This window comes from Pantherophis guttatus, chromosome 3, assembly GCF_059756535.1.
Source record: "Pantherophis guttatus breed Tessera chromosome 3, ASM5975653v1, whole genome shotgun sequence".
In the NCBI taxonomy this organism is placed as follows: domain Eukaryota; kingdom Metazoa; phylum Chordata; class Lepidosauria; order Squamata; family Colubridae; genus Pantherophis; species Pantherophis guttatus.
The window spans coordinates 191,420,831-191,442,087 of record NC_142065.1 but is presented as its reverse complement, the minus strand read 5'-3'; the positions used below and the strand labels follow the sequence as shown (position 1 = coordinate 191,442,087).

Here is a 21,257-nt window from a genome sequence, read left to right as displayed (position 1 = left end):
CAAATTTGAAACTGTGCCTGTCTGATTTGTCTGTACAGAATAAAAATGCAATCAGACCACATTCCAGCTCCGAATCCATTTGTCCTTAGAATTCTTCCTGCTTTGTTTTGCTCCTGGGTTCCTAAAATTTCTACCCAAAATCCTTAGTTCCATGTTTTATTTATTTATCAAATTTATATAGCCACCCATCTCATAAGAAGTTAGTTTGTGCAGTGCATAGAAATATTTATTCAACTTGACAGGGCTTGCTGTAGAAAGCAGTTTGTCCCACTAAGGAGATGGGGAGAAGTGAGTCAGCATCCTCTTTTCTATCTCCATGGCACTAGTCGATGCCTACTCTTAAAGGCAGACAGGCAGATTTTAGTGGCAAAATTCCTGGCTAAGTTCAATTAGCAGCTGCAGGCTCAGATGTCTAATCATTGCTACCCTAGCTGGACTTGGATCTTAGAAAAAAAATTAAAAGGTTCTATTGCTTTAGGGCAGTGATAGCTAACCGTTTCCAGATCAAGTGTCCAAAGCATACGTGATTGTGCACACGCGCGAGCCCCCAAAAGGCAATGAGCGTGTGGCCCCCGCGCATGCGCCCTGCCACCTGCATGCATGCATGGCCCCACACCCATATGTGCTCCGCCCCCCACTCATGCACGTGCAGCCCCACGCATGCGTGGCAGAGACCCGAAGACCAGCTAGCCAGTGGGAGGCATGCACGGCGGAAGTGAACTGGGGCGAATGCTCACATGCCCACAGAGAGGGCACTGTTTGCTACCTCTGGCATGCATGCCATAGGTTCGCCATCACTGTTTTAGGGTCTTAGTGATTTCATGGACTTGCAGTTTGCCATTAGCTTTTCCCAGGGTGTTTTCCCAAGCCTACGTGCGCTATTTCCTATAGAAAGCCCATCCGAAAGTTAACAAGTTCAACCACATTCCATCCGTTGCCCTAAACAGGTGTAAGGATCTTTCTACCAAAAGTTCTTTCTAAAATTTAATCTGATATTCTGGCCATATTGGGCTTCATAAGAAAGTAGCTTGAATTAGTCTTAGAGATTTTACAAAATGAGGGTTAACTTGCCAGTTAAAAGATAAAACAAAATAAATAATGACTTGTCATAACACATTTAGAGTTTTTTTCAGTGTTTTTTATTACTAAGGGTCTGTTGGGAGAATGACATTTGAGAAACTGCTGTTTTTGAAGGAATTAATTGCATTTTTTAAAAACAAGTAATATTAATGATATAGCTGCAGTTTTTAAATTACAGTTTCAAAATTCTTTGGAAGGGAAGTGGTTTGTCTTGAGGTTTGTTGACCTTTATATGGAAATGAGATCATCTGTTCTAGCTAATATCATGAATTCCAAGGAAAGATTAAATATATGTAAATAAATATAGAAGTTCCCCAAAAATGGTGGGATAAGAGCACCACCTAATGGGTAGTTAAATAACAAAAAAAAAACCTCAAATCATTGCTGTATATTTGTGGAAAATCTGAATTCTAAATCTTTTAAGGTTTGCATTTTTAAAAATCCCAGTAATTATCATGTATAACAAGCATAAACCTATTTACTTTATACCATGTGCTCGTTGCAGCTTTTATAATAAAACATTTTTGCTAGAGGTATGTTTGCCTACAGCTTTTACCATACTACATTTGTGCATACTGTATTTTCTGTTATACACCGTTGGGTCTTACATGAACTGCTGCATTTATATTTATTTTGTTGACAAAATTAATTTTCACTCCATTTTATTTTTCTTTTTGTTCTTTTATCATATAGGTCTAGTATTTCTGTTCTTGTTTTCTGTAGAATAAATGAATGTTTTCTGTAGAATAAATGAATGAATGAATGAAATATTAAATGCCTTTCACTATTTTTACCTCCTTTCTGAGCAGTTGTATATGTGAGTTTGTATAAACTTTTGGAAAATATTTGCAATAGTTATGCATTGTACTGACATTTTAAAGACAAATATCATCTAACTGTTGCTGCCTTGTAAATATCTCGACATCCTGATCTGGACAGGTGACATTTTTAGCTTTAGAGGCACTTAAGTTATTAGAAGCAATCATTTAAATGATACCTAAATTAGTAGATGTAATTATAAGATATTTAAAAATCCATGATTAGTCATTATAGGTACTTGTTATTGATTAAGCAATTTGTGATGTGAAATTTTTAAGGACTGAATGTAGAGGTGGGCTGCTGCCAGTTCAGTCTGGTTTGCCCGTACCGGTAGTTCCAACCACCAGCTGGCCTATGGTGCTATCCCATCCTATATCTCTCACTCTCTGGCTTGGTCACCCCGCCCACACAGCCCAGCTGATTTCCGTGCCTCGCCCGCTTTACTCACCGTGGCTGCCCGAGAAGGTGTGCTGGAAGCCGCATGGATGAAATCACTGTGTGTTTGAAGCTGTGTGCAAGCGCGGAAGGCGCATGCTCAAATTTTGTGGTTCTGCACGCGGAGAACCGGTTGTGAAATTATGTGAAGTCCACCTCTGACTGAATGGAACATGGAATTGGATATCTCCATTTTTGTCAAAACAATGCTGTGTATATTAGTGTACAGCTTATTCAACAACAAAAAATAAGATTTCAGAATTATTTGGATTCTATTACACTTATATGGACAAACTGAGTAGTTCATGTTGTTGGAGATGCAATGAAAATAATACTAAATTAAAACATATTTTAATGTCCTACGATTAATTTGCATACTGGATTGAAAATCTGATCCTATTTGTGATTTACAAACAATTTTCTATGTAGATTATATGGATTATTATAATAAAAGCTACTTCTTTACTGAAATTAACTAAAATATGTATATGCATTTATACATATGCAAGAATATACTCCAGTGTATACTATAATAATTTATTGTTGTTTTGCTTTCCTTTTTTATCATTTTCATCTTCGTGTTTTGTTTAAATAAATGATTACATATATATGCCTTTTAAAATTACTAAAACGTTATACTGACATTTCATTCAAATTTTCATCCATGATTTTTTTTAAAAAAAGTTTCATTTCTATAAAAATCAAAAATGACCATCAAAATATTTATTCAATTTTATTTTATTTATTATAGTTTTATTCAGTTGTGATTATAGTTTTATTCAGTTGTGATAATAGTGGTTAGGGGACATTTCTGTCCCCTAACCACTAGGGGACAGAAATGTTATCTTTGATGTGCAACCATTCTGATAACCTGCAGTTCTATATAACAGATTTGGAGATAAGTGTTTGGCTTCAAGTGGCAAGATGGTTCTACTAGAACAGGGCTAGTACTCAAGGCTAGTACTAGCCCTGTTCTACTAGACTCAAGGCTCTGGCCCGCGGAGTCCTTAGATCTGACCCGCGGAACTACCCTGGAAACAATGAAAGACCAGCCCGCAGTGCTTCTGCCAATGAAAATAGAGCTCAGGAGGGCTGCATGCAGCCCCCCCGAGTTCCGTTTTCACTGGCAGAAGGTTGCAAGCCCACCCTGGCCACGCCCACCCCGGCCCGTGGAGGTCAAACACAACCCTAATGCGGCCCTCAATGAAATCGAGTTTGACACCCCTGTTCTAGAAGGACCATTATTGGGTGCAGCTCCAAATGTTCTTTCACTTAAATTTAAGTAACAGAATGCAATAATACTTTATAACTACTAACATCAACTCTCCATATTTTTTTCAGGTTGTGGAGATATTCCAGAACAAATTAAAGGTCCAAGTGGGATAATTACAAGCCCAGGCTGGCCTCTTGAATATCCTGCGAGATTGAATTGTAGCTGGTATATCCAGGCAAATCCAGGAGAAATTATTACAATAAGGTAACTCATTTATATTTTATGGATATAATGTGAAAAGTGTAAATTAAATACGTTTGTGTTAGATGCTTCTCTACTGAAAATTAAGAGCTTTACAGATATTTTGATTAATTGCATTTAACTTCAGATTTATCCGTATCTCTTGATTATTAAAAAAGAAAGCATCCTTATACTAGACTTTCAGATACAAATCATTCCATTATTAGTACAGAATGTTGAATCCTAAAGTACAAATTAAGCCCAATAACATTTCCCATATTGAGTTCTGTTGCAGAGTCAGGAAGTAGATATTTACAAGTTCAACTTTTTGAAAAAGGTCAAGCAAAACTAGTCACTAGCCATGTACTTCTTTTAGTTTTTCTCCATGTCCCATCATACTTGTTTTTTGAAAGCAGTTTCTTTGTGGCAAGGAGTCTATTCATTTAAAGTAGCAAAATCTTTTGAACAAACTACATTCATTAGGCCAAAAAAATAATTATTATTATTATACCGATTTTTTTTCCATTCTTGGATGTGCTTATTTACTGTAACAGTATAAAGCTTTTTAACTTGCTGAGAAGGGATGTGACAAGTTTTCAAAACTTCCAAAATGAAACAAAATTGAAAAATGTTTCCAATTCATCTACCTTTTGCACAAGAAGAAATATAAAATTTGCTATGGTTTTTAATAGTAGACTATCCAGTCTCTGACAGAGATACAGATTGTTTGCTTAGGATACATAATAGAGAAAAAGGAATATTCTGACTGATATATCTGCTTTTTTGACAAGTTAATTTCCCTCATAAACTCTGTTTTCAATTAAACCAGAGAAGTGGTATAACCCATATTTTCATAGTGACAGAAAAAGCTCATAGATGCAGATAGATTTTAGGTATTATAGCATGCAGTTGTTTAGTTTAAAACTGGTAGGGCTTTCAAAGGTTTTCCCTTTCCCTTCAAAAAAATAGGCAAAGATTGAATAAGATAAATGTATTAACTTATTGAATAGAATATATGTAAATCATTAAATTTTGTAAGCCACCTATATGTGAGTTGGGTAACTATATAAATTGGTTTAATAAAATAAATACAGAATCTTGTGATAATGTTATAAATACTTCTTTAAGCCTTGTTAAAGACTAGTAAAAATTCATTATGAATATGTATGTAATTGCCTTTTATTAAATAGTGATGCTAATTATAAACAAAAGAAAATTCTTTTTTTCCTCCATAGTTTTCAGGATTTTGATGTTCAGGGCTCACGGCGATGCAGTTCAGATTCCTTAACAATAGGGACCTACAAAAATATGGAAAATTACAGAGTATGTGGATCCTCAGTTCCATCTCCATATATCTCTTCACAAGACCATGTTTGGATCAGATTTCATTCAGATGATATCATATCACGAAAGGGCTTCAGACTGACTTATTTTGCGGGTATGTTTAAATTTTAAAATGATATGGTCAATATGTTACACATTTGTTTAGAATGTGAGCTCAGTATAGTTTCATCCGTAAAGTGTAATGATTAGATTCAAACAAGTCACTAGGCCATGATTTTGTTTAACACGAGTTTAGCACACAACATACAAATTCATAAATTGTGATTTAGAAACAAAAATAGCTCAATTAACATGAATGGCTAAGTCCAAACCCAATGTTATCATTGGCTTTAGTCTATATATAAACTTTCTTTATGATAGAAACCTATAATTTTTTTAGTGTTTAAAGTAGAAAAACTGCTAACAGGTATTATTTTTTATATTTTAATTTAGAAACATTTGAGGATTGTTAGGCATTTTTGATTAACTTAAATATGTTAATAGTTGATCTACAGTTTAGGAATATTACCTAATCTTGGCAATAATGTGAAAATATTCTCTGAAAAATGCCTACTGCCTTTCTGAAACTGACAAAATGGCACCCAAAATAAAGTAACTGAACTTACGTTATATATCAGTAGCCAACACTATCAGATTGCTCAAGTTGATGGAATACAATCCAATCATTTTTTATTAATTGGTGAAAGCTTTATTAATTATGGATATTTTATTTCTTGTGCCTTTATGTCAGTTTTTACTCTTGATGGGTGCCTCAACTAGTGCTTGCAATTTTATTGGCAAGGTTCAAAAAATGATTTGCAACTGCCTCCTTTCTAGGGCTGAGAGAGAGTGATTGGCTCAAGGTGTTCAAGGTAGCTTTTTGTCTAAGACAGGACTAGAAGTCACTGTTTCCTGGTTTCTAGTCTGATTCCTTAACCATTACACCAAACTGGCTCTTAATTATGTCAAAACACATATGAACAGGAATAAAGATTTAGACACAAAAGTGATTTTTCATTTTGAGATCTCCTCTCAATGTGTAAGGAGCCTTGGAATCACCTTGGAGAAGGTGTTAGGAAGCAACAAGTGCTGAAGCATACATTAAGCAGTAGAGAGGAAGAGTTGAACAGTAGAGGGGAAGAGTTGAGACACAGAAAGCCCAACATGCATACTTGCTAGATTCTGTTCTATAAAGTTTACGTTCAATAAAATGCAATTCTACTCCTCATGTAGAGTCAGTTTCTTGATCGGATTATACCTCGTAGAACTGACAGTCGATGCTAGTTTCTAATCTTTCCATCTGGCCGAGAGTCATGAAAAGAATTCTGATTCTTGATTTTGTTACATCATGCATGCAAGAGTTTAGAGGAACCTAGTTATTTTAGGATGGGTTCCAATCCTCAGATATCCACAGAAATGTGAATAAGCTGGAGGGCAAAACCAGGTCTTTATACTTCAGTTCCTTTTTCTATAGTTTACCTCACAGGTAGATGGGCCTTATGTAAAATTAGAAAGTAGTAGGGGTAGAAAGTGGTTAAATAATTAAATGTTTCTTAAATATATTGATTTCAGGGAAATCCAGCGAATTGCGTTGCGACTGTAACCAGTTCCACTGTGCTAATGGGAAATGTGTTCCAGAATCTTGGAAGTGTAATGACATGGATGAATGTGGAGATAATTCTGATGAAGAGATCTGCCCCAAGGCTAGTCCTCCAACTGCTGCTCCCTTCCCGCCATGTGCATACAATCAGTTCCAGTGTCTCTCACGTTTCAATGTTTATACTTGCATTCCAGAATCTTCAAGATGTGACGGAAACCTTGACTGTCTTGACTTAGGAGATGAAATAGACTGTGGCATGCCAAGCTGTGGGCAGTTACTAAAATATTTTTATGGTACTTTCAATTCTCCTAATTACCCAGATTTTTATCCACCAGGGAGCAATTGCACTTGGCTGATAGATACAGGAGATCACCGCAAAGTTATTTTGCGTTTCACTGACTTTAAACTTGACGGTACTGGTTATGGGGATTATGTCAAAATATACGATGGACTAGAAGAAAATCCACACAAGCTCTTGCGTGTTTTAACTGCCTTTGACTCTCATGCACCTCTTACAGTTGTTTCATCTTCTGGTCAAATCAGAGTGCATTTTTGTGCTGACAAAGTAAATGCTGCAAGAGGGTTTAATGCTACCTATCAAGTAGACGGTTTTTGTCTGCCATGGGAAATTCCCTGTGGTGGAAACTGGGGGTGTTACACCGAGCAGCAACGTTGCGATGGCTACTGGCATTGCCCAAATGGAAGGGATGAAACCAACTGCACCATGTGTCAGAAGGAAGAATTCCCCTGCTCCCGGAACGGTGTCTGTTACCCACGCTCTGATCGCTGCAACTACCAGAATCATTGTCCCAATGGTTCTGATGAAAAGAATTGCTTCTTTTGCCAGCCAGGGAACTTCCACTGCAAAAACAATCGCTGTGTGTTTGAAAGCTGGGTGTGTGACTCTCAAGATGACTGCGGTGATGGTAGTGATGAAGAGAACTGTCCAGTGATTGTACCCACCAGAGTAATTACAGCTGCTGTCATTGGAAGCCTTATCTGTGGGTTGCTTCTTGTCATTGCGTTGGGATGTACTTGTAAACTGTACTCATTAAGAATGTTTGAACGAAGGTAAGCCACCTGTAAGCTTAAACTGCTGGTTTGTTTTTCTTTGTCTGAAAATATTATACAGGTAGTTCTTGACTTAACAACTTAACAAATTTAGTGACCATTCAAAATTAATGATGGCACTGAAAAAGTGACTTATGACTGTTTTTTCACACTTATGACCGTTGCAGTATTCCCATTGTCATATGGTTAAAATTCAGATTCTTAGCAACTGGGTTCACAGTATTTCCATAGCAAGGAAGATAAAGCAGGAATGGTTAATTTGATTACTTTATTTAAAGAGGAAAATATGTTCTTATTTGAATATCACTTCTGGAATGTATGCTTGTGAAGAAAAAAATGAAACTTTGATCTTGTTTTTGTTGATTAGAAAGATTTGGTGATTTGTTATAGAAATGGCTAGTTATGTAAAAACAAAAAGTTGAGGTTGAAGTGTGTTTATCTTGTACTACGCTAGAAAGAGTTGGAAGTCAATTCCCCCTTTTCTTTCTTTTTCTCTTCCCCCTTGTATCTCACATCCCCTTTCCTCCCTTCCCTTTCCCTCCCTGAATTTCCTATTTTTCTTTTCTTCTTTGTATTTTACATAATAAAAATAAAAATGATATGATAAAGGGTTCAATTGTGGTTGTTAGTTGAGGCCTACCTGTAGAGTACACACAGAATAGCTTTTGTCACTGATGAATTCTACATGTTATTTGTCAAAGAAAAAGTAAAAAAAAAGTTTACTGCTTGAAATACATGAAAAAATAAGAAATTGAAGTTGATACGCTTACACAAAGTTAGTTCTTCCTTTGATGAAATTATTATTGCGCTCATAATTATTTTTGCACCATCAGTGTGCAAATATATTTTAGATTAAAAGAGGACAGATCTTTGTCCTTGGCAGTTGCAGTCTAAGAGTAGCACAAAGGTACTGCATAACACAAAATGTTGCTGCTGTTATATATACATTGAAACAAGTGAGTTGGACTCCACATAGCATGTTCGTATTTTTGCACAGGTCATTTGAGACACAGCTATCAAGGGTTGAGGCAGAGTTATTGAGAAGAGAAGCCCCTCCTTCTTATGGACAGTTGATTGCACAAGGACTAATTCCACCCGTTGAAGATTTCCCAGTTTGTTCACCAAATCAGGTAAGAACTTCTATGGTAACTGTAAATTGGTTGCGTGGGAAATCATGCACTACTTTGTTTAGTTCAGCTCCTTACTACAACAGGGTTCTCTAGGCTCAAAATCATATTTATTTACATTTCATATATTTTTGCTAAATCTAATTGACACAAGTTTAGGATTTTTACAGAGATACAAAGTTGGCCAAACAGGTTTAGTCATAAAACTCAAGCTGCTTCAGTTTAACATGTGAGATAATTACATTTCATGGGTTCTTGAAATATTTCTGAAATAAATCTGAAAAATATTTCAGATTCACAAACTGCAACTAGATACTACCTTGTGAATAACTCTCCTACATACAGAACTGAAATTATAATTAAGCCTGGGACAAATCCATGTATCTTCTTTCCTCTTTCTAGCACAATTTTTAGTGGGTCTGTACTGTGACTTTGAAAATTGCCAAGTACCTTGAAATACTGGTGGTTCTGCCTCAAGGCTCTTAAGAGTTCTACTTTATATCTTGGAGGCTTCCTTTGAGAACCACAGTGGGGCTCTAAGAGTTCCACTCTATTATTTAGCCATGCCTCACTCATACATTTCCTGTGTTTTTTCAAGTAGATGATATGTAGCAGTGGTGAAATTTTCCCCGGTTTGCCATCGGTTTGCTGCCCGTGCATGCGCGATGCACGCCAAGCGTGCGCTGCATGTGCACATGCGCAGTACATGCCAAATGCACAGTGTGCACACATGCACAGTGCGTGCCAAATACATGCTGCATGCACAGTGCACGCCAAACACGCACATGCACAGTACATGCCAAACGTGCACTTCACGCAGAAAATTGAGGCTTGGGAAGGTAAGTAGAACAACAAAGGGGGGAACAGCTGTGCCGCGCGATTTAGATTTCCTGCTTTCTAGGAATCTTAAATCGCACGGCACAGCTGACCATCGGAAATATCAGTTCAGAGGAACCAGTAGCTTTTTTTTTACTACCGGTTCACATGAACCGGTAGTTTCTATTACTACCGTTTCGCCCGAACCGGTGTGAACTGGTAGCATTTCACTGCTGATATGTAGCGATTCAGGAAACAATCTGGATTGGGTTTCATGCTGCTTATGAAACTAAAATTAATGCAACATGAAGTCCACTCTAGACTGTTTGCCTAGTAATGAGTAGGGGGTATGTACTTTTGAAAGACTATACTTAGATGAAGTAGAAGTTCAAGTTTAAGCATGATTTTTATACTTTTATGACATTTTTAGCAAAAGCAGGCTTCTTGCCTCATCTCTCTTCTGCTCAGATTCAGTAAGTTATTAGTTCCATGTTAGCGGAAAGTGACTTGCAGAAAAAATAAAATGAAACCAATATTGCATCATGTTTACCTTTTTTATAGCACTAGGTTTACCTATGTTTGTTTTTCAGGCCTCGGTCTTAGAAAATTTGAGACTGGCAGTGAGATCTCAGCTTGGATTTACATCTATTAGATTTCCAATTGCTGGCCGGTCAAGCAATATTTGGAACCGAATCTTTAATTTTGCAAGATCCCGTCATTCTGCATCCATGTCATTGGTGTCATCAGATGGAGATGATCTTACCAGCCAGAACAGTAACAGAGAAACAGAAAGAAATAGTTCACACCGAAGTCTCTTTTCAGTGGAATCTGATGATACTGATACAGAAACTGAACGAAGAGACACAACAGGTGCAGTTGGTGGTGTTGCTGCTACATTGCCTCAAAAGGTCCCTCCTGCAACCGCTGTGGAAGCAACTGTTTTCTGTGGAACTTCCTCAACCCAGAATACTAGCAGTAGTACAGACAGTGGAAGAGAACCAGCAAGCATGGAACCTCCGAGTTCTAGTCCAGGACGCCATCAGTTTTCTAGTGCTTTAAGTCGAATGACTCAAGGGTTACGTTGGGTACGCTTCACCTTAGGAAGATCAAGTCCAGTTAATCAGAACCAAAGCCCTTTGAGACAGCTTGATAATGGAGTAGGTGGAGGAAGAGATGAAGATGACGATGTTGAAATGCTAATTCCAGTTTCTGATGTAGCATCAGACTTTGATGTGAATGATTGTTCACAACCTCTGCTCGATCTCACTTCAGATCAAGGACAAGGGCCTAGACAGCCATACAGTGCAACGCCTAATGGAGTACAGCCCTCCAATCGAGATGGCCCCTGTGAGCACTGTGGAATTGTACACACTGCTCAGATACCTGACTCGTGCTTAGAAGCTGTGTTGAAAAATGAAACTAGCGATGATGAGGCTTTGTTACTCTGCTAAGTATTAATTGAATGAGTGGAAATGTCTGCAAGTTGGAGCAATATGGTGATTGGTTTTTGTACTTCATCCTTAAGGGGAAAAAAAATAGACTTTTGTTTCAAAAAAGAATCCAGGGCAACTCACGTGACTTCCAAATTTGATTGTGCATGACTGAATGAATTTTTGTTGCAACAAAGAAAGATTGTTACTGGTCTACATACATAATGTATGTTTGTTGCTAGGGTGGTTGTTTTGTTGTTGCTGTTGTTACTATTACCCTTTAAGGGTCCTTTTCTTGAGAGCTTTTCCTAGTACTGCTTTTTCTACTAGACTCCTTAAAGCCTGCGCAAGGAGTTGATGGAGAGTAAGTTGTCTCTGTAATTTATAAAACATGTCACCAACGGGTGAACTTGGTGGAATTTTGCAGCATGCAAGTTTCTGGCATACCTGTACGTGTGCATTTTCAGTGTTGTAAAGGCATGCATCTATCACCAGTTCCTTACTCATGCTTTCTGGAAGAAAGAAAGAATAGCGCTATCTAGGAAAGTGGTCTTTGGTTTCAGATAGTTTTAACATTGTGTAATTTACAGTAGGAACACGGCTGCTCATCCACACTTTTGGCTGCCTACCATTCACTCCCATTTGTCAGATTGTTTTGTACGTAATATTTATTTCATGTTAAAATCAGATCCAGTGTAAATTGCCAATATAATTTAATACAATATACTAAATGCTAATTATTGCTGATTCTTATTTTTCTTCCTCTTGTGATTTATATTGTCAAATTACTGAATGTTCTCTTGTCAAGTTTTTTTTTTTCTCCAAAGGATGGATTTTGTTTTTCAGTACACTACACTGTATTTGTTTTTTCTTTTTCTTGTAAATGTTGAAATGGCAGAAACTGATGGCAAAAAATGTTTTGTAGGTTTTATAACATTAACTTCAATACGTTGGTCTAGAATGGTACAACCAAATAAGGTGTAAAAATTCAAAGAAATTTTTCATCTATCTTTGTAGATAGATACTTAAAGCAGATAAATATGCATTTGATTCTTGTATATAATGTGTTTTTTAAGAAGATGAAATAGGTACACATAACTTTAGAAAACTGCAATGGATCTTTCCCTAATAGAGTTTAAATTTGTTCAGTCTAAAGGGATTTGCACTAAACCTATATTAAGGTCTTTAAAGAATTAGTGCACATGCACTATAACTTTAAATATTAGTCTCTAATGCAACAATGAATATATACTTCCATAGCTCTGTTCTTGCGTTCTAACTTTCTTTGGTTTGTTGATACAATTGAATTTGCTTTACTAACTTCCTATTTATTCACTGTATTTAAAAACTAGTTTATGTAGTATCAGTTCTTGCTTTAAAGCAACAAAAAGTTCTAGATTTTTATTTTATTACATCCCACATTGTTAGTGCAAAATATATCAGCAATAGAAAAAAAATATCAGTTTCCAGTTTAATGGCCAGCTGGTGGTTGTTACTTCTTGATGATACCAAGAAATGAATCTTTTGAGAAGATAAAGGTTGTGAATTGCTGTTATATTTATATTTGGGCAGTCTAAGTAGGTTTAATGATTTATTATGAAAAATGTATTTGTGTATGATTGTGTCCTATTTATTAAATTTTACATACATTGCTGAATGTCATTTTAAAGCATGTTTAAAGACTTGTGGAATTCTTGTTATGCTATCAAAAAACCCCTCATGTTTTAAGATATATCACATTAAAAAAACTTGTCATGTATTGCGTGGCCCAGTTCCAAACAGACCGCAACCTGGTAGTGGCTGTGGCCCGAGGGTTGGGGACCCTGACATAGAGTACTCAATATGCTTCATATTTGGAGGTGGAGAATGGGTTCTGGGATCAAATTCAAGATTCCTAATTGCAAAATTGGCTGCTAAGTATATTTAATCTTTGAAGCTAAATATCAGGCCGTTTTTCTTAAACGTACCGGTAGAATTAGTCTTAAATAATTTAGAAAGATACAAACCTATTGCAAAAGTTGAATGCCTAGAATTAAACATTTCATTTTCAGTGATTTCAAGAAAATAATGAAATTATTGCTTGAATAGATTATGACTTCTGTTTCTAAGAATAAAACGTTTGTTTTATCCTGGATTGTAAACAATTAACTTAGTATAATCCTATACATGGAAGTCCCTTCCTATTGTTTGTTTGTTTAAGCAGCTTCATTCTAAGTAGGCATGCATAAGATTGCAACTTTAGATGCAATCACATTCTAGATGTGGAAAAATAATTTTCCAGCCAATTTTTTGGGGAAAGATGTAAGCCAATGGCTCTCCATCCTTCAATAGACCAGTAAAGAACTCAGATTAATCTGATTTATCAGATCCATCTCATTTCCGCTTTTCTCTTTCATTAACTTGCCTCTTTCTTTAAGTATGAAAACATATCTTATAGGCCTCTTTTTTCTTCTGTCGTTAGGCTCTTTTTTTCTAACTTGCTAATAAAACATTTCATGAAAGATTTAGGATGCCTCTCTATTCTCCAGTGTCTCTACCACTTCTGGCCTGGAGCTTCTTTCTTGCTCTATTTTAATGTTGAAATCCTTTGAGTTTGTGGCTGCCATCCCAAACCCCTCCCCAATGGAAATGCAATTTTTGTTCCAACTTTGGTTAGTTGAGCTGGAGAACTCTGCTCATTACAAAGTTCTTAAATCTAAAGATTTACTTCCTTCCAAGGTTGGACTTTACCTTCCCTCTGAATTATGACCTATTTCCTGTATTTTACCAACTCCTTAACACCAATGGAAACATTGCTTTGTTCCCTGGATGTCTTATTAAATTCCTGCCTTTTATTTAAATTTTATGGTATCATTTTGCTAGGACTATATATCAGTGTGTGTTATTCACAGAGGTGATTTAAAAATTTCCAAAGCAGTATTAGAGGGTCTCCTTTAACAAGCTCTAACATGTATAGACAACATTCTACACTTAAGCAAAGAAGTGAGATAATGAACTGTATTTCCTGGGCCTTTGAATGTTTATCTGTGCGTTCACTTGACCTATAATTCTAACCCATTTAATCTCAGGACTTCATAGCTTCTTCAAATCTGCTGTGTTTATCTTTAAACTGAGCATTTAGCAGAAGCTGACTATAATTTTATGGTTTGCTTGGAGGACAGGGCTCCTGCCACATAATTCTGTAAGGTTTCAAATGGGCCTTTGTATAAATGCATTACCTTTGAGCATGAGATGATCACTTGAAGAACTAATTAGGTAAGAACCAGTTCTTGTCTTGATCATGCAGCACATGTGTATGAAATTGTATGTTGACTCTTTTATAGCCTTATAGCAGAGGGACACTTTAGGAGAGAACATCTCTATGGATGGACCCTTCACCCACTTCTACCATCTATATTCAGAGGGGCTGTGGTATCAGAGTCATTATTCATGTGCTTAACTGCAAACTTCTCCATAAGAGTACACACGAGTGTAGTGTACTAGTGGTTAAGACACCATGCAAGAAGTCGTATATTCTAGTCCCACCTTAAGCATGAAAACTAGTTGGGTGACCTTGGGCCAGTCGTTCTCTTAACTCAGCCCATCTCACAGGGCAGTTGCTATGGGGAAAATAGGAGGAGGAAAGAGTATTAGGTATGTTCACCTTGAGTTACTTATAAACAGAGGCAGGAAATAAATTATTAATATGCTTACGTAGAATAGTATGAATACTATAAAATAGTATTTTTCTATGCATAATGTATAGTTATTAAAAGGGAAACATGATTTGTCAAAAGCAGATCATTTATGTGTACTGAAGAAATAGGAAAGAATAGAAATAAATTTTCCTGCAAAGCAATTGACAATTTTTTCCAAAAGAGCAAAGTACTTTTCAGTCAAAGATAAGGTTGGCCAAACTCGCTGCAAACTTTTGGATGAACTTAATAGCCCAGCAATGTGAAGAAAGAGAGAATAGACCTGCTGACTTATCATAAATGCTTTGATGGCAATTATAGTCCAGGGAGAGAGAGACAGATGTATTATGGATTACCATACTTTTATCACATTATTACAGATAATATATTATGTAATATATATTATATTTTGTAATATATATATATTTCTGTAAGAAACTGAACATTTGGGGAATGTACTGTTAACTGAGAATTTTTGAACTGATTCCAACCCCGTTTGTTGCACAAAAACAAAATTTATTATTTATTTATGTATTCAATTTATATGCCTTCTGTTGTATTTAATTTGTTTACAGTTGGCAAAGAAAAGCCACCCTTCCAAAAACATATGAAGAGATAGGCCTTCCTACCACCACAGCAAAATGGTTAGAGATTTCTCTATTTTTATCTAGTAGATAATAGGCCATCCTGAGCTGATACAGCAAAAGTTGGTATGGTTTAGTACAGGGGTCTCCAACCTTGGCAACTTTAAGCCTGGTGGACTTTAGTTCCCAGAATTCCCCAGCCAGTTGCTGGGGAATTGAAGGCTTCAAGTTGCCAAGGTTGGAGACCCCTGATTTAGTAGATATTAAGTTGTGATTACCTATAGAAAACCAAATTCAAATTGTTGGCCATTTCTGTAATGACACCATGTAGGTCCTAAATTTACAACTATTTATTTAGCGACCATTCAAAGTTACAGGGTCATTGAAAAAAGTGACTTACAACCAGTTCTCACATTTATGACCGTCTTGATCAAAATTTGTGGTGTTTGACAATTGGCATGTATTTGGGATGGTTGCAGTGTCCTGAGGGTCATGTGATTTCCTTTTGCAAATTTCCCAGCCTGCTTGGAACAAGCAAAGTCGATGAGGGAAGCCACATTTGTTTAACCACCATGTGATTCATTTAACAACTACGGTGATTTGGTCGACAAACATGACTAAAAAAAAATATATCGTAAAATTGGGCACGACTCACTTAACCACCACTTTGCTTAGTAAGAAATTTTGGTTCCAATTGTGGTCGTAAGTCAAGAACTACCTCTAATTCTCTTTATTAATTAAAAATGCTTACATTTTGGCCATTGTAAAATAACCAAAGGATAGTCGTGGCCCACACATATTATAAAATTACATTAAGTAATTTAAGTTGAAGGAGGCAATAGAGAGCATCACTGCAGGAGGAGAAGTCTAGAGGCAATGGTAGGAGGCAGCATTATGGCAATTTGATATTTTCTGAATAGACTTTTTTCCTCACCTCTGCTGTTACTTCTCAAGAATATAGATTCATTTTCCAAATGGGCCCTTTATCACTTTGTAAATATGTCATTACCTAAGAGAAAATTGTGTTTGAGTTCAAGGCAGCTGAATCTCAAATGTGCTTTTTTCAAAAGGCAACTGGGCTGTTTTCTTTGAGAAAGAAGACGACGATGTTTAGTTTCTCATCCAAGAAGCTTCATCAGTTGTGACAAGTTTGATGAAGCTTCTTGGATAAGAAATGGAACATTGTCTTCCTCAAAGAAAAATCTTTTGAAAAAGCACCTTTGAGATAACTGACATGGGTGATTGAGAATCTCCATAGACACAAGGCCGCTGAATGTTTGCAGACCAAACATTAAAAGTATTTAAATTTCAACTTCTTATCGGAAAAATAAACAAACCCAAAAGAGAAAGAGATAAAGTACATTGACTCAGCATATTGGTAATACAGTATAGATTAACCATGTGTGAGATGGGAAAATAGGACTAGGTTAGTTGGTTGTTCTTCCATGGCAGTGTTTCTTGGTAACTTTGATGTGTGGACTTGACTCCCAGAATGCTGGCTGGAGAGTTGAAGTCGATCTTAAAGTTGCCAGATGTTGAGAAACATTGCCCTGGAGGAGCAGTGAAGCAGTACACAAGCTTGAAAAACTGAAAAAAACATCTCAGAAGTAAGCAGTGCTAAATCACTTCCATATTGATAAAAGGAGAATATTTGTAGCTCAGGGTGGGAATGTGGGGTCCTTGATGCTCTCTGAGCTTGGCTGTTTTCTTGCGTAGATTAACCCCAACATTAACACCAGACCAACAATCAAGAAGTAAACAATACCCTAATCAAGGAACTGCCAAACAAGCTAAGAGTAAACAGCCTCATCTAAGTAACTCCAAGACCACTCCCACCAACACTGACTCACCAACAGTAGCTCCCACCAGCAAGCCACTGGAATATAAATTGGGAACAAATCCCACCATTTCCTTGTAGCACTGCTGATGTTTGGTTAATGAAATGTCTGCAAGAAAACAAGCAAGTTCAGAGAGCACCAAGGACCCCTTCCTTCCATACTGTTACCTAGACAATTATATGGAAATGTCTACAATTCACCAGGAATGAACCCCGAGGGTCTACATTAAAGATATTTCATAGGCTAGAACACCCTCCTCTTTCCCTTAAAATGTTTGACCTCAACAGCTGTAATACCAAATTTAGGATTTACCTCATCTGGGCTGCAAAAATCTGGATCACCACTAGTTGGCAATAAGAATGGCCTTTGCAACCTAGTTGGCAAGCCTGGCTAGCATTTTTTTTTTAATGGAATTAGAATCCAGGACAAAGTAGGAAAAGTAATTTTACAAAAAAAATTTTTTTACAGAATTACGTTTACAAAAAGACACTGTCTAGCCTAAATGTGCCATTTAGGACACCTAAATGTCTCCATGCTTTAAGCTACCAGATTCAGTAAGAAACTGGGCAATAATGCTAATTATGTATTCTCCTTCCAAAGTAATTATTGGCGGGTATAATAGAACGGGGGTGGGGAGGGTTCCTTATAGTTATGAGACCTTTCCTCCCCCGGACGGCTATCAATTAATGACCCAGGGTCGGTTGGCGCCTCCAGAGCCACCCCCACCTGTGGCGCAAGAAAGCGCCAAGTGGCCTTTGGCAAGGACGCAGGGGCCAATCCGAGTCTCTTCTTTAGAAAAAAGCCGCCAGGGAGGGGAGGTGGCGGGGAGGATCCCCCCCGGGAGTCGGGGCGGAGTCGAGAGGGACCCTTCAAAACGCGGCTCCGAGGAGCTCCGCGCGCGGCGACTGAAACTCCCTCAGAAGCGTCCATCATGCAGAAACTCTTGATCCGCGGTGGGAAAGTGGTGAACGCGGACTTCTCGCAAGTGGCCGATGTGTACATCGAGGACGGGGTCGTGCGGGCGGTGGGGCCGCATCTCCAGCCGCCTTCCGACGGAGTCCAGGTGTTGGATGCCACGGACAAGCTGGTGCTTCCCGGCGGGATCGACCCGCACACGCACATGGAATTCCCCTTCATGGGGACGCGCACAAAAGACGACTTCTATCAAGGAACGAAGGTAACGCATCGGAGGCAACCCTCTCTCTCCCTCCCGCCCACCATGGAGTCCTTGAGGTCCCCTTAGGAACGGTAGAGCTGCTGGTGCAAATGTGCCCACTCCCACTTCCTGCAAATTGGCACCAGCAGTTTTTCCCTCCTCCGTTGGGTTGGGTGAGTGGAGCTCTTCTGTTCTCTGAGTTGGAGATTTTTTTTTTTTTAATTTGATTTATATGCCACCCTTCTCCGGAGACTCAGGGCAGCTTACAATATGCTCAGCAATAGCCTTCATCCTTTTTGTATATTTATACAAAGTCAGCTTATTGCCCCCACAACTGGGTGCTCAATTTACCTACCTTAGAAAGGATGGAAGGCTGAGTCAACCTTGAGCCTTGGCGAGATTCGAACCTGCAGTAATTGCAGGCATCTGGTCTTAATAACCAGCTTAATAACAGGGTGCCTTAGACCACTGTACTACCAAGGATCTTGCCAACAAGGATCCTTCCCCTCACCCCTCACCAGCTTCCTCCAACAATTGATAAATTGTGCAGCTAGTGAAACACTGCAAAGACATTTTCTTAAAGATCCCCTTTAAGAAGATAGGAGTAACTAAGGCAACACTCTCTTAAAGCAGGTCTTCTTTACAACAATATTGTAAAGAATATTTTCAATATTGTTGTAAAGAATATTATATCGTAAAGAAGGTCTCCTTTACAATCATGGACCCCTCACTTCCATATTGTTACCCAGACAATTACATGGAAAGGTCTACATTGATTCACTGAGAATCAAACCTGATTCTCAAAGGAGGGTCTTCATTAAAGGTATTTCATATCTCCCTGTTACCTCACTTGGAAGCCACGCCTCTCCCTTTGTGAGATTCTGCTGAGAAGGTTTGGGTCATGTCCAGTATTGATCACTAGAGAAGATATCTGGAGATTCTTAGTCATCCAGGTCATGGTTGTCCCAAAGGTGCTTTTTCGAGAGAAGCAAAACACCTTCTTTCCCAATTAACTGTTTTATGTGTATCAAGAACAAAACAGTCCCTTTTCATTCTATATATACCCAATATTTCTAAAAACATTTCTTTTCATTTTCATGCTCCAAACTCAGTTGTTCCATGCACTGGGCAGCATCTATGGCCACCTAAAGAAGTATTCAATATAGCTGGTGTATGTTGCCATCAAGTTGCTTTTTCTTCCACAACTAAATTATGAAATATAATTTCTATTCTGCATGAGTTAATACAAACCAACAAATTGAGTTCAAAAGTATAACTCCAATTCAGGGATATTGCTCACAATGCTGGTAATAATCTAGGGCTGTGAATAATGGAATAATGCTTATGTTGTCATAAAATTGAGTTCAAGCCACTCAAAATAAAGTTTTCCAATAGTTCTTTTATTCTTGTGTTATTCGGACAAAAAGCAAGACAAGTGGGCAATTAAGCTTAATTAGTTCCTTTATATTTGTACATATACAGTACTTGTCCAATTTCAAAGTTATCTTACTACAATAAGCTATGCGCAGCCAGGCTACTCAAGTTGCTTTAAGTATTGTTGCCCAACTAGGCTACACATTCACACAATATTTACATACAGTCTCAACACAGGTGATCAGGTTGTATTCTAGTGGGCTGGGAAGCAGCCTCAGGGCATCCCCTACTCAAACAAAAGTTGTCTCGAACTTCAGGAGTCTGGGTTCATTCCAGTCTTCTCTTTATACCCAACTTGTTTACCCAGAATCCATGTATATGGTACATCTTGCCCAGTGGTGAAATTCATTTTTTTTTACTACCAGTTCTGTGGGCGTGGTGTGGCTTGGTGGATGTGGCTTGGTGGGCGTGGCAGGGAAAGAATACTGCAAAATCTCCATTTCCACCCCATTCCAGAGGAAGGATACTGCAAAATTTCCATTCCCACCCCACTTCAGGGGAAGGATACTGCAAAATCCTCATTCCCTCCCCAATCTGGGGCTAGCCAGAGGTGGTATTTGCCAGTTCTCCGAACTATTCAAAATTTCTGCTTCCGATTCTCCAGAACTTGTCAGAAATCTGCTGGATTTCACACCTGATTTTGCCCCAGCTATGTCAGAAGCTTTAGATTGTCACTCTTGTTCCAGGATTCCATGAAAAATTAACCCACTGCATTCCTTAAGCCCACTAATGTTCTACTTGGTATCACCAAGTAGAATATTACACATTCATACACACACCCATCTTTCCTTATCAGTAGTATACACATCCCAGCAATATGAGTTTCCTAATGAATTCATGAAAAGGCTAAACGTGTTGCATAATAGGAGTTCATAAGAAGTTCATGTTACCTTCTATATTCATAACTAATATCATATTTGTAATATATTCATAACATACAACATAAAATATACCAGTCACTGTAAGAAGGGCAATGAATGTTCAGTTCTCCAGATAACTGTTAGTCTATCGCTGCCATCATTGTTGACCATTGATTAGGGTTAATGGAAGTCGGAATTTCATAATCAGGAGAGTTGGCTGTTCAAGGTGAAGAGGACAGAGCTGACACAGCTTCTGTTCCACTTATAAAAAATGACAAAGAGAGGTTAATCTACACTGACACCTGGGGACCACAATTGAATTAGGAGTGCAGAGTAGGTCATGTGGAACCCAACTCTGTCCTCTAACACTTAACTTCCAAAACTGTGCCTCCTGAAATTCTGTTTAATGGTTGGATGATCGCCACCCACAGTACTTAGGATGGTCGGGAGATAAATCTCATAATTAGGTTTTATCTTTAATTTAGTAAAGAGGAACAATCATTTGACACTTTAATTGATTGAGACTCCTATACCAAATAAATCATTACCGCTTGCCT

At 37.8% G+C, this 21,257-nt stretch overlaps 2 protein-coding genes across 2 annotated transcripts in view; both read left to right on the top strand.

Annotated features, from left to right (window-relative positions):
• LRP12 (LDL receptor related protein 12) overlaps nt 1–13,286 on the top strand; it is a 35,341-nt gene extending 22,055 nt beyond the window's left edge. Inside the window, exons 3-7 of the mRNA XM_034422174.3 lie at nt 3,676–3,811; nt 5,023–5,225; nt 6,683–7,781; nt 8,779–8,911; nt 10,315–13,286. Coding sequence (XP_034278065.1) covers nt 3,676–3,811; nt 5,023–5,225; nt 6,683–7,781; nt 8,779–8,911; nt 10,315–11,175 — 2,432 coding nt within the window. The 3' untranslated portion in view covers nt 11,176–13,286. The remainder of the gene's footprint in view (nt 1–3,675; nt 3,812–5,022; nt 5,226–6,682; nt 7,782–8,778; nt 8,912–10,314) is intronic.
• Nucleotides 13,287–18,096: 4,810 nt separating this feature from the next.
• DPYS (dihydropyrimidinase) overlaps nt 18,097–21,257 on the top strand; it is a 39,046-nt gene continuing 35,885 nt past the window's right edge. The window contains exon 1 of the mRNA XM_034422173.3: nt 18,097–18,427. Within this exon, the coding sequence (XP_034278064.2) occupies nt 18,182–18,427 (246 nt within the window). The 5' untranslated portion in view covers nt 18,097–18,181. The remainder of the gene's footprint in view (nt 18,428–21,257) is intronic.